The 13,256-nt window shown below is 29.5% G+C and overlaps 1 protein-coding gene across 2 annotated transcripts in view; it reads left to right on the top strand.

The window, feature by feature from the left end:
• Positions 1-13,256, top strand: part of LOC129960623 (SEC14-like protein 2) — a 43,541-nt gene that overhangs the window by 12,991 nt on the left and 17,294 nt on the right. For both annotated transcript variants that reach the window (XM_056074164.1, XM_056074165.1), the window contains 4 exons: positions 2,769-2,838; positions 2,998-3,041; positions 4,436-4,498; positions 13,060-13,153. In XM_056074164.1, the coding sequence (XP_055930139.1) occupies positions 2,769-2,838; positions 2,998-3,041; positions 4,436-4,498; positions 13,060-13,153 (271 nt within the window). The remainder of the gene's footprint in view (positions 1-2,768; positions 2,839-2,997; positions 3,042-4,435; positions 4,499-13,059; positions 13,154-13,256) is intronic.

Here is a 13,256-nt window from a genome sequence, read left to right as displayed (position 1 = left end):
TTTTTATATCTATCTCAATAATTACTATGTGCTGGAATAATTTTAAGAAATTGCTTATTAATCCTTAAAATCTATTCTTAATTTTATTGTCTATCTATTCTTAATTTATTTATTATCAGGAAGCGAGTTCTAAACTTTTCTGCTCTATGGAAAAATGATGCATAATTATGCTCATGTAAAACCTCTCTGTATACTAAATATATTGATATAAAATACGAATATGTTATAATACTAATAGAATGATCAGATTACTTAACATGATTCGATAATCTCAAAAACCTACCAAAATTTTTTTTCCATTTCAAATAAAGATTACTGATTGTATGATTTAATCAGTAAACTCGATGACAGAATCTTTTCTTGAAATTTTTTCATAAGAATTAGAATGCTTATGTTTTGAATTACAGATGCTTCTAGATTCAAGGGAAGAATTCTTGAATTTTGCAGATAACTTAAAAATGAGCATTAAATTGCTAAATATTCTAACCTCAGAGTTCAAAATCGTCTTTTCATGACAGTCCCTTTATCTTCAACAACTCGTGAAAGATAATTTAGTTTATTGAAGATGTTTTCAAACATATTCACAAAAACATGAGCGATGAACGTTTGGATTAAATAATGCCGATCTTTTATTTAAAAGATATTGTAATAGATATGACATTACCAATTTTGTAAAGAAATGGTCCCAGTTAAGATATCCAACTAGGTTGCAAAGATGCTTTTTCTAGAAAATAATGAAAATTTTTTTTATGATTTGAAAATTAAGTCCAAACTTCGCGTATTCTAAAACAAACTTTGTTTTTAATATATATAATAAAGAACAATAGATAAAGTAGTTTCAATAATAAACTAAAAAAATGAAATCTGAAACCGTGATATTCTTAACCGAAAATTTATTTTTACCGTAAAATTCTCCAAAATAATATTTGATATGTTTATATTAACTCTCTACCTACGCATCCATTGCTTGCTTATTTTTTGGCATTTCCGTTAAAAAAGCGTCAGAACTACATTTGTTTCTAGCGCATTTGTATTAACTAATTTACCAATACAATATCTAAACACATTTTCTGAATATTTCACTGTGATTGATTCACGGAAAACACGATATCTCAAAATCAATTCAATAAAATGTCATGTAATTTGGTATGAATGCATCCAAAACCTTTGAGGGTGTGATAGACAGTGGATTTTATGGTAGCTTCATTTAGACATGTTTTACAGACACTTTAAGTTCAAAACATTGACGAATTTTGACAAAAAAAAAAATCCTTAACGACAACTTCAAATGCTCATAATATTGTTATTTATTATAATATTTTTTTTCTTGTGGTCTTTTACATATTATGTAGTTTGAGCTATATATAGATGAATTAAAAATTAAATTTTTTCATTATTTTTTAATTTGCTCTGTTTTTCCTAACAATGAAATTTTGCTTAATTTTCGTTAAATAAGCAGTTTTTTTTCCTCAAAAATTAAAGGTAATGAGTGCATTTTTTTATTCTAATAGTAACATTTTAAGTATGTTTTAGGTATTTGGTACAATAAAAATTGTTTATGTATCATTTTTTTAAAAATTCGCCTCCGGATACCTTAAATTTTTTTCAGAGTCAAGTTGTATGAAAACAAAGAGACTTTTTATACTACAGTTTTTCATTTAAAACTAAAGTAAATCAGAAGAGATATTCATCTACATAGTATAAACAAGTATATTATATATATTATATATATATACACACACACACGTTCGGCGAAGTTCATATTATGGGGTGGGCATTTTTTATATTTCACGCAAACTAGAAGTGAGAACCTTGCTACTTACCAATCAAAAATTAATGTACATTTCTGTAATTATATTGTATCTTGTTTTGTCGAATGAATTACAGAGATTAGAAATTCAAATTCATTATCTCTTTTGAAGTAAGCTGTCTGGATTTCTAATGTAATCTATTTTCTAATGTCAGGTAATAATCAGGATTTCTAATGTCAGGAATTTTTCCTTTAATAAGTGAATCATGTATAATCACTGCTTTGAGAATGTTATACTTTAGTGAGGGTGATCAATATAGTAGAAATGGGTAGTGCCCTATCAAAACGGAGCTTACATTCCAGGATGCATTAGCTGAGAGACATTAATCAATATTTAATTCTAGCAAAATATTATCTAAAAGTATCTAATAACTTCTTTTTTTCAAAAGAGAAATAATGAGTTTTTAATGAGATTGTTAGGTAGACGCAATCAATGCAGAGGAACAGAATGCACGAACATCAATAAAGACATTTATATAGAGCTCATTGCATTGGGCAGTACTTTACTGTTTGATTTCTATTTTTCTTTGAATCTTCCATAAATTTATTCAGGTCCTATTGAATCGCAATATCCGAGACCTTTTGAATACCTGAGAGATACAATGAGAATTGTTTCATTTGCTTAATTTATAAAGCATTTTACTTTCATTCAAATTACTCATCGGGTCTCAGGTTCGAGACCCGATTCCACTGAAGAACCGTCGTGTAAGGGGGTCTTTTGCATGCTAAATCCGTCAGGGCCAAACGTCCTCCCACCGGTGTGGTGTGGTGTGGTGTGTAGAGGGGGTGCAAGCTCAAATGTCGTCCTCGTCATCTGGTCGAGGTTCAAAATTACGAGGTCCATCCCAAAATAGCCCTAGTGTTGCTTTAAAACGAAACGCTTATATAACTAAACTAAGATCTAATGATTTCATGTTATTTATTGAATATAAGTAAAGTATGTTTTTTGCTCTTTCAGCTTAAAGAAAACACAGTAGATGTCCACAGATCTTCTTATGATGATTATTACTACCTCCGGTGGCTGAGAGGTAAAATTACTTGATTTGTTCGGAATAAAAATATTTTAAAAGGGATTGCATTATATAGATTATACTGCTTTTCCCTCTTAATTTATTAAATATTATACTTTTTAAAGAAGAAAATGCATACTGAACGAATTTAAAGTATAAAATTTTTTGTGTTTTCAGCCAGAGAGTTTGATGTTTCTAAAGCAGAAACTATGATGAGGAAAGTAAGTCATTCTTTCTTCTATCTGCCTTTTGCTTCTACATACCTAATTGTAAATGTTTAATTTGTTTATGTTTCGCATTTTAGTCCGTATCCATTTTCACACTTATTTGGCAGTGAAAATAAATATTATTTGCGATCAGGAAACTGGTTTTGAGGCACTTCGTTTTACTAAGTCGCATTGTCTGAATACGAACAGGTTTCAAATGGAAATTAAAAACTCTATGTTAATCAATACGATTACTTCTCAATTAATTAATTTTTTTATTCACTTAAGAAAACCTTAAGAATTAATTGGCCGCTACTATTCAGTTATTATGGCAAATAAATGAAAATAAATCTTCAGCCGGTTTCTCAAAGAATTGAATGACCTTATGATTAAAAGGAGTGAATAAGTAAGTGGCTCACACTTTCGAAAGAATTTCAAAAATGAAAATTTTACGAGATAAGAAAAAATTAAGTCTATAATGTTGTTTACATGTCAACCTCGGTAATAAACCCTGAAAACACCGTTCTCCTTCAATGTGTAAGTAATAAACAGAATACATCGCATCACCAGTCATCTCGCGCACAGAATAATAATTAGTTATTATGCTAATGTATTTTTTTTTCTTAAATGCGGTTTATTTTCCTTTTCAGCATATAATTTTGGAGTACCCAGTTTCCTAGAAGAAAAATCTATGGAATTCAATTTATAAGAATGTTTATGCATTTGTGTTGGAAATAAAACTTGATATCAGTAATTAATATATCCTCTGTTTAAAGAAGTAATTAATCTTCATTGACCTCTCCATTCCAATGTTTGAGCCTGTTTTAAATTAAAATCTATGAAAAAGACACTGAAAAGTAGAGGCTCTAATAGTACCTGGAATTACGGTATTAAAATAACGGAAAATTTATCTTGATAGTAATTTTATAAAAAGCAAATCGAAATAAATATTTTAAAAAAATAAATTTAAAATATTATAATTCGAAAATAAAAATCTGAAATCTTTTAGAATATTATTTAGACAATAAGCAGTTAGAAATTTTAATAAGTTATTTATTTAAATCCAAGTTCTAACTAATTAAATTTTAAGAATTTATAAATAAATATGTACTTATTGGTTTTAAGTGACATGTTCATTTATTCATTTCAGCACTATAAATAATATGATATAGATTCAGCAACACAGTTTAATTCATGTTCCATTACTTAATTATTTTTATAAAAAATATCTAATTAATTATTAATTTTAATTAATTAAATATTTTTTATAATTTTTTCGTTGATTAACATAAAAGTACGGATATTATTTCAAAATTTATCAAGAATTTTGTATAATAATCAAACTATTGAGTTATGGAATTAAATATCTATTAAACTAAAAGTAACCATATATCTATTATAAATTTCAGAATATAGCATTTCGAAGGAAAATTGGGGCTGACACAATTCTGGAAGATTACAAAGTACCTGAGGTAAGTAATAATTTCGCATCAAATCATTTATTTAATATTACCAGGTTCAATTTTGTTATCGGATAGCGCCTCTGTTAAAAAAGTGGTAAACGTGTAGCATGTAATTTTTTAAGCTCTCTAAACTAATGTGAAGGAAAAAAATTGAATTAAATAAAAGGTAACACACTTCGAAAAAGCATTTTTCAGCCCAGCTTGTAGATTCAGAAATGAAAATACCAGAAAATTTTTGCTCGTGAACACAAAATTCTTGTTGAAATCTTACGAAATCAAATTAGATTAAAATAAACTATAGCAAATGCACAAAACAGCATTACCAACTCTTAATGTAATTGTTTTCTAAGTTCCTTTTTAGATTCAAAATGGTCTTGAGATATCCTAACACACACACGCGCGTGATTTATATATTTAAAAAAAAAATCGGGATAAATCGGGAAAAATTTGGAATCAAACTATGGAATCACACCATTCAATCCATCAAATGGCACATGTTATGCCATTATAGTTTCTCACATCTCTCCCAAAGTGTGGAGTATCACTTGTCTTCGGACATTATTAAAACATCTTCCAATAATTCTGAGAAAGCTCCCAACAAGAAAATACGGCAATACTTCGTCTTAACTCCTGTAACTAAGCAGTCATAGAATATTTTGTTTGAATTCTATACTAAATTATTGCTGACATTCACCGGATTTTCTTCCATGCGATTTTTTTTCCTCGTTCACATGTATACAGCATGGAAGTTAAATACATCGCAGGTGAAGAAGACATTACCAGTACAAAGAGAGGAAAATTTGGCAGCACATTCTCCACGAGAACTATCGAATTAATTCTAAGCAATGAAAATAATCCGTTACGGTTATTACCGGGATTCCTTGAAGACGCTATAGCTGTAACTGTTCCTCATACAGCATCCACCATGACTTTGATTGTTGCACAACAAGAATGTATCCAATGAGAATAATCCACTACGGTTATTATTTGGATTCCTTGAAAACGTTATAGCTGTAACTGTTCCTCATACAGCATCCGAAATAACTTTGATTGTTGCACAACAAAAAATGTCATTTCCGCTGTTGTATACATGCTGTATCTGCTCAATTGTTACTATATCGAATAGATTTTTCAAAAATGGCGTTTTAGTACTTCTTGAACATCAGCATATGTCATGATACGTTGGGAAATCCCTTATTCTTTGAGACGCTGTGTTAGTACTTAAAAGTTCCAGAATCGGGCATCCTCTATTAAAAAACATTAAATGTTCGGTCGTTTTGTCTTTATGCAATTTCCCTTATACAGACAGCTCTGTACATGAAAAACCTGTTGATATTTCAATTATTCATAAACTCTTATATAAAAGTTTATGAATAATGAAAACTTAGAATGAATGATGAAATGAATTTATGAATAATGAAAACTTAGAATTTTGAGTTTTATCTAAAAATATCAATGAGTAATTATGGAAGCAGACTGAAAGAGAATTGTATGACTATTCATTTTACTTTCAATGATTTGAATAAGTTTATTCCATTTATGGAAGACGTCTTTTCCTACCTTTCTTTCTTCTACCTTCGAAAGGAAAATAATGACAAGCAAGAGATTTACGGAACAGACGCTTGAATACAACAAATAACATCTTAATACTTAATTCGGACTCTACATATTTCGACAGAAAATACTTGTTTTGATCACCCCATAATTTTTTTTCTGAATATACCTGTTTCTGTTTTCTATTCATTAAACAACTAAAATAGAAAAGAATGTATTTTTCTGATATAAAAATTAAAGCGAAAGGAGAATTGATGCATCGTTTGTCAAGAAAATTTGAATTTACTATATAAGAAAATTCTTTCTTTAAATCAACCAGCAATGCAAACTTTAAAAGCTTTTATTACTTCTAACGATATAAGAATGAATCAAAGCAATCAATAAATGCTAGAATAAATTGAAATTCTGCCTATTTATTAGAACGATAATTTTAACAATGTCATATACTGATCGAAAAAATGTTAAGATTGCTTGAAATTCTTTTTTGAAACTTCGTCTTAAGAGTGATTTTCTATCACTTCAACTGGAATTTTTTTCATAGTTTTGTATAATTGCATTAAAATTATCCGGAGTCCCATATAAACAAAGCTCATCCATAGCAGAGATTTCTGTTCAAATATTTTCGATAAAACTCGAGACTGGATTTTGCAAATTTAAAAATTGGTTTTGTTTTAAGCGACTATCACCATCACCGTTTTATCAAACGAAGAATTAAATTTTTATGCGACAATTTCCCATTATTTTCTCATATGCTCCTTTTGGAAGGCGTTCAGATTTTCAAAATAATAATTACTATTTTTGAAAGGAAATCATTTACTGATTATATGACTGGCGCGTTCATTTTATTCTCTATTCCATGTGATAATTGCACATGGAATAGAGAATAAAATGAAATTCTGACAAAATTCCTTATATATTCCACGCATGCTTTTTAATAGCATTGCATAAGAACAAGTGTTTTTTTTAATAATTTGAATTCTGCTCTTGTATTACTTATGAAATCATTGGCAAACATTTCCTGAATATTAAAAACACAAGTCGGCGTCCTGGCATAGGGTGAGCGCATTTTCCCCGTGATTTGGGCGTCCCAGGTTTGAGTCCACGTTCGGGCATGGCTGTTCTATTTCTGTGTTCTATCTTTGAGGTGTGTGAGTGTGCCCTCCCCCCTCCCTGCAAAAAGGGATTGTGCAAACGAATGTGACGCATGAAGTAGCTAAGTCGTACTCTTGGCTCTAGTTGGCACTACTGAAAAAACAAGAGACGCTTACTCGGCTTAAATCGCTGACAGATAACTGTCAGTGGGCTTGTAATTACCAGTCACAACAACAACATTAAAAATAGATGAAAATCTGATATCATGCTTGAATTTCATACATTCATTATCTGACGAGTGTTCTTAAAACTTTTGAAAAACAAATATTAATTTATTTTTTATGACATAAATTGAGCAAATAAAGGAATGAAACTATTTTCAAAAATGTTCTTTCATTTTTTTTAGAGGTATAAAACTTTTTAAACTTTTAATGTGTAACTTTTAGTATATTTTTGAATTATATTGAAATGATTAAAAAATTTACGCAAAGAGGGACAGCATATTTATTACAAATAATTATAAACTGCATGAAGATATTATTCAATAATTATTAAGATTTTACAGTCTCTGCTTTCATTACGGGAATTCTTCTCAGTCATATGGTTTATCTTTCACCTTGTTCTAAAATAAGTTTTACTTAGATGTCGCGCAGAACAGATTTACTCCTACAAATATTGTTTTCATTATTTTTATTATTTATTGTAGGCATTTTGAATTAAAAAAATCAAGGATATTTCAAAATCTAAAGAATTTATAGAAAGGTTCAATTTTCATTGAAAATAGGAACAAGTTAAATTAAGTAATTAGTGATAAATATTTGTACTAATCACAAAAATTTTAGCATTTTGTCGTCCAATGGCAGCACGAACGGAAGTGTTCAGCGGTACAACAGGTCAGATGTACAGCACTTTCCTCTACTTTGCAGACTTAAAAATATGTTTTAATGAGTCTTATACGCATGTGTACTCATACTGTGAAGTAAAACATTATTTTCAATTAACTTTATTTATAATTGAAAAATTGTGTTGAGTATGAGATTTATTATCACATTATATAATAAAATAATGGGAAGTAATGAGAGAATGGACGAATGAAAACTCGAAACATACACATAAAAATTCATTATGTAATAGGCTAAATTTATTTATTTATCCAGAAAATAAGTATATGTAAGGAAATTTTACACGTGTCTATTTATAAAACTTTCTATGGTCATTCGGAGGAATTAAAAATTATTTTCCAACTGCACTAGGTATGAACATTTTAAATAACGTTAATAAATATTATTTTTTGTTTTGAAATCGAATTAAATTCGAACTACAGATATCTTAGCATTTTTCAAAAAATTTCCTAGTTTAGCTTTTCCAGTTGTTAAGTAACTTCAAGTAAAATTATAAGTTTCTATGTCATTATTTTTTTTAAAAATTCTCATTGTCATTTGCATTATCATCGTTTATTGACCTATCATTTTTATTACGTTAACTAATTGATACCAGTCGACTCTAGAGAGATGATAAATATTTCAATCAGCAATACGACCTATCTTCTGATAAATACAAAAACAATTTGTTTTTGAATTTGCGCATTGATTTTGAGATTACGTGAAACAGAATCACATTTTGTCTGAGTAGCGAAATAATTTTTCCAGTTTATCAATGTCAGCGTATTTTTATTCTTTCGATAAATAAAATAAAGTATTTCCTAAAAATACTGACTTGAAATATAAAATTTCACTTTCGTTTTTTAAGGTCCTAATCATAATTATACAAATGCCGATGTACAGAATATTACATTCGATTATTGCTTCAAAATTGACGACTAATTTTGCCAAAATGCCAAATAAAAAAAATTCTAGGGGGGAATTTTCCACCCTGCTTACCCCACATCCCTGAATGAATCATGAGATAATTTTATTCAGCATGATCCAGAAACTTGGACCAAGTGCGCTTCCTTGTGCTCAGTTTTTAATTAAAGCATCAAAAATTTATCTCAACATATAATTTTTTATTGTTGTTGTTTAGATATATTGTAAATAAAACCAGACAGAGTAGTCTCCTTGAAATTTTCTCACATACTCTCGAATAAAGGTGTCCTGTATATAAAATTATGAGCCTTGGGCAATGCCATGCATTCCACGAGGACTCAGATTTTTACTTTCAGACACATGAAAGTAATGTGTTTCATAGTATAGTACAGAAAACTGGTACTTGGGTAATAACTGCAGGCCATTGGCGAATAACAGTTACGAAAGATCAAGATCTTTTTGGCTTGAATCAAGCGTTTTTATTGAATTTAGTTTGCGATCTTCGGCAATTAATCGCTGACATGCAGTTAATACACAATACCAGAAAGTCGAATATGTATTTTTGATTGACCAACTGAAGACAAAATTTAGCATTGTAGTCGCAAATTCACGTACCAAATTTCATTTACCTTAATTGCTATGGTTTTGAATTATCGAATTTACAGGCATGCAAAAGTAGAGAACAATAGACTTTAATTCTTTGACAGATTTGGTTTCAAAATTAATATGGATATATCTATTAATAAAGCAGATACAATGATAGAATAAATTATTATGTATATAACCATAAAAATAATTATTCCATATAATGTCTTTAATCACAAACTCCGACCCGCCGGAAGGCATACGGAAAAACTTGAACGACCGAACCGCCGCGACAGCAACACTGGCGGGAACTATGGTTGAGTGCAAAGGGCCATTACCGGCCACGGTACAAACCTTCCCTAAGGAAGTACGTCCTGTCATCGATGGGAGGAACCAGAACCCCACCTTTTCGTAAACCCATAGGGGTGGCGAGAACCAATCACCCCACTAGAAGCTTCTCATCCTCAATAACGAGGTGCCCCGCTCGTGGGGCGAAGACACATGGCATAGATGTATTTAAATAATTAAAATAATTAAAAATAAATACAATTATTTTATAATTGTTAATTTTGACATAAAATAAGCAAAGATGCATTTAAATAGTAGATAATATCTAAAAGAAAACTAGCTGTCTCGTATTTTCTCTTGATTTCTATAATCAAAAAGAAAAAAAGTTAACATAATTCTCGGTAATATTTTTTCATTGCCGTATTTAGGCTGAAAAAGTTTCCAATGTTTCTACACATATTTAATTACTTTTATCCGTAAATTATTTAAATGATTATTTTTTGCACAATTTTGCTTGAAAATACAATATTTTAGAATTAAATTTATTTATTGGTATTGCACGTTCTGCAAAATCTAACATTTCTTTTATAGGAGCAAATAAAGGTCACCAAAACAAATATTTTAAAATTTAGCATGTATCAGAAAGAAGGAGAGGGAAGTGAGAATTTGGGTTATTTTAAATTTATTTGAAAGTTAATTGTGTTTGGAAAAAGAAACTCAGTGGAATAAAACATTGATTTTTATAAAAAATAATTTTCGAAAATGGTAAACCGAAATATAAATTCCCCAAACAGAACTGAATCTACAACTCCGAGGGCAGAAAATCGACACGTTCCTGAACATCAGAAAGTTTTGAAAAATAGTTCTTTCATTTCCATAAATTACTACACACGCAATAAATTTCATGAAATATTCAAAGAAATCATCGGTTTCAGAAATTTTTGGACTCGAGTAATGCCACTTATGAACGAGCGAGCTTCTGACAGCGTAGTTTTCTGCTTTAGATCGAACCGAAAATGAATATTTAAAAAACTTTTTGACCAGTTTAACTAGTACATTGCACTATGATGCTTACTTTTTTTTAATTAACATTTAGGGGATGAACTTTTATCATTCAAAATGCACATTCGGAAATTCAAATTCATATTTTATTTGTTTCAACTCATAAAGCTACTTAGCATTTAATCCAAAAACAATTTTTGTACGTGCTGCCATCTATATTCCAAAATAATGGCTAACTTTAGTACAGAAAATCAGTAATAAATTTAGTATTAAATACCGTTTTAATAATTTTAAAAATTATAAATTATTTTTGAATTTCCATCTCATGTTGTAAAACTAAAATAAATTGTTCTCCATTCAGAGATATTATGAATGTTTAAATTTAGGTTGAAACTCACTCACTTCTGAAGCCTTTTGAAATAGTTTTTAGGTTTATCTACGAGATCTCTTTGAAGGATAGTTTGCATTAATTGCTACGGGTGAAATTTTGCATACATATTTCTCTCATGGTTAGGGATTTAGTTTACTGTTTTGACCTCATAATCCTCTATATTATTTCGTAAAATCGCTTTGCTCAATAAATTCTACTCATGGTATCATAGTTTTTGACCGTAGCGAAGCAGAAAATTCTATTGAAGAAATTTCAAATAACTGGCCAACAAATAAAGGAAATAAATTAATTAAATTAAAAATATAAACAAAAAATCTGAACTTGGGCGATTTAATATATATATATATTATTTTCCTATTTTTAACCCAAAATTTCTACTGGCTAAACTAACTAAACATGGCTTCATTTTTGTTAAATGATAGTAATTTTTGATAAAAATAGGAAAACCACACAAGGAAACTCAGCTATGACTTCAATAAATGAAATCTATGCTTTTTGTTTCAAAATTGTAACTCAGCCGATTAAGATTCAAGCAATCGTCAGATGAAGAATGCTATTGTTATACTTGACCCAGACATAAATTATTATTCATATGGGCTGCCTCAAAAGGACTTTTATTGAATTTTGTATTTTCGAACAATTCTATACTATGGTCAAACAATCATGCAGATACTTGATTCAATCCATTAGCGACTAATAGAGTAGCCTGCAGGTTGATTCAATTAAGGAAAAGAAGCTTAAGAAAGTTCGGGAATTGAATCATTCGTAAAGTTTCACAAGTAAGCTGGTATCACTTATTTTCTGACATTTATTTTTTAATTAAAATTAATTTTAATTTATTATTTATTTATTTCAATTCTCCTTTTCGAAGAACGCCTTCGGCCTGCACTTATAACGGTTCCTTTCTAATCACTCTTTAAGCGGTATTTTATTGGCCGCGGTGACCTGATGACTATGTCCTGTCTTCGAGGCCTGAGAATCAAATGTCCTCATTGTGGAGTGCTGTGGTGCGGAAGTGTGAGGATGGGGTGTAAGCTCAGGTGTGATTTTCGATGTCTGACCGACATTCAAAATTACAATTAAAATAGTTCTAATATGGCTTCTAAATTGGATGTTAATATTATTGAACTAAAGTCTAAACTTTTCTTGAAGTTCGTTAAAAAAAAAAAAAAAGAGGGGGGGGGGGAGAGGAAAAAAAGATTGCATTTAAATTTAGACCACAGTATCTGATGTTAATCGTTTTTTGTTGTTTAGTTCTTTCGTTAATGTCAAGAAAATTGTGAAACCACAAGGGAGAAGTCTTGTTAGGATTGTGCAGAATTTCATAACTTAGATGAAATATTTTCCTTTTTCTTAAAACTTTTTCTTTATAGGGTCCTCCATCCCCTACTGTCTTCAAATTCGATAAACTGAGTCGAACACATTTTAGAATGTTACAAATGTATAGAATCATTATATCCATTTTTATATTCATACTCACGATCTGAAAAAGCTGGAGTTTAAAAATTAACTATATTATATGCCCGGTTAAGAAAGTAAATTATTAAATGAAATATGCTTGATGCATAGTTATAATTATATTAAGAGCTGAACTAATGCCTATATTACTAATGCCATAATTTAAAGTAATTACTAACAGCAGCTTTGTGAAAATCGCTGTATGTAGGTTGAATTCTATGCCTTTATGCATTTAAAAATATGTTTTAAGTGAAGTATCATAAGAAATTATTCATGTTATGAAATTTTTTGCAAAGAACTTACAACTAAATTCACATTTTTTAAAAAACAGAAATTATTTTTATAGCCATTTATTTGATTTTCTTTTACCTACAGAGCTCACTTTTCTATTTTAGCTAATTGATCAATGCTTTCCCAGAGGTTATATTGGTCCCGACAAAGACGGATGTCCAGTTAGATATCTGCCCTTCAAGTTCCTGGATCTCAAAGGTAAATTTTCGTCCTCCAAACATTATGTAAAAAATACCGAAGATTCATTAAAGAAATCCAAATTTTTCTGTTGATTGCAGACTTTATTTGCCAATTTCCATGT

Source organism: Argiope bruennichi, chromosome X2, assembly GCF_947563725.1.
Source record: "Argiope bruennichi chromosome X2, qqArgBrue1.1, whole genome shotgun sequence".
In the NCBI taxonomy this organism is placed as follows: Eukaryota; Metazoa; Arthropoda; class Arachnida; order Araneae; family Araneidae; genus Argiope; species Argiope bruennichi.
The sequence above is the reverse complement of the archived record's forward strand: the minus strand, read 5'-3'. Positions and strand labels throughout refer to the sequence as shown.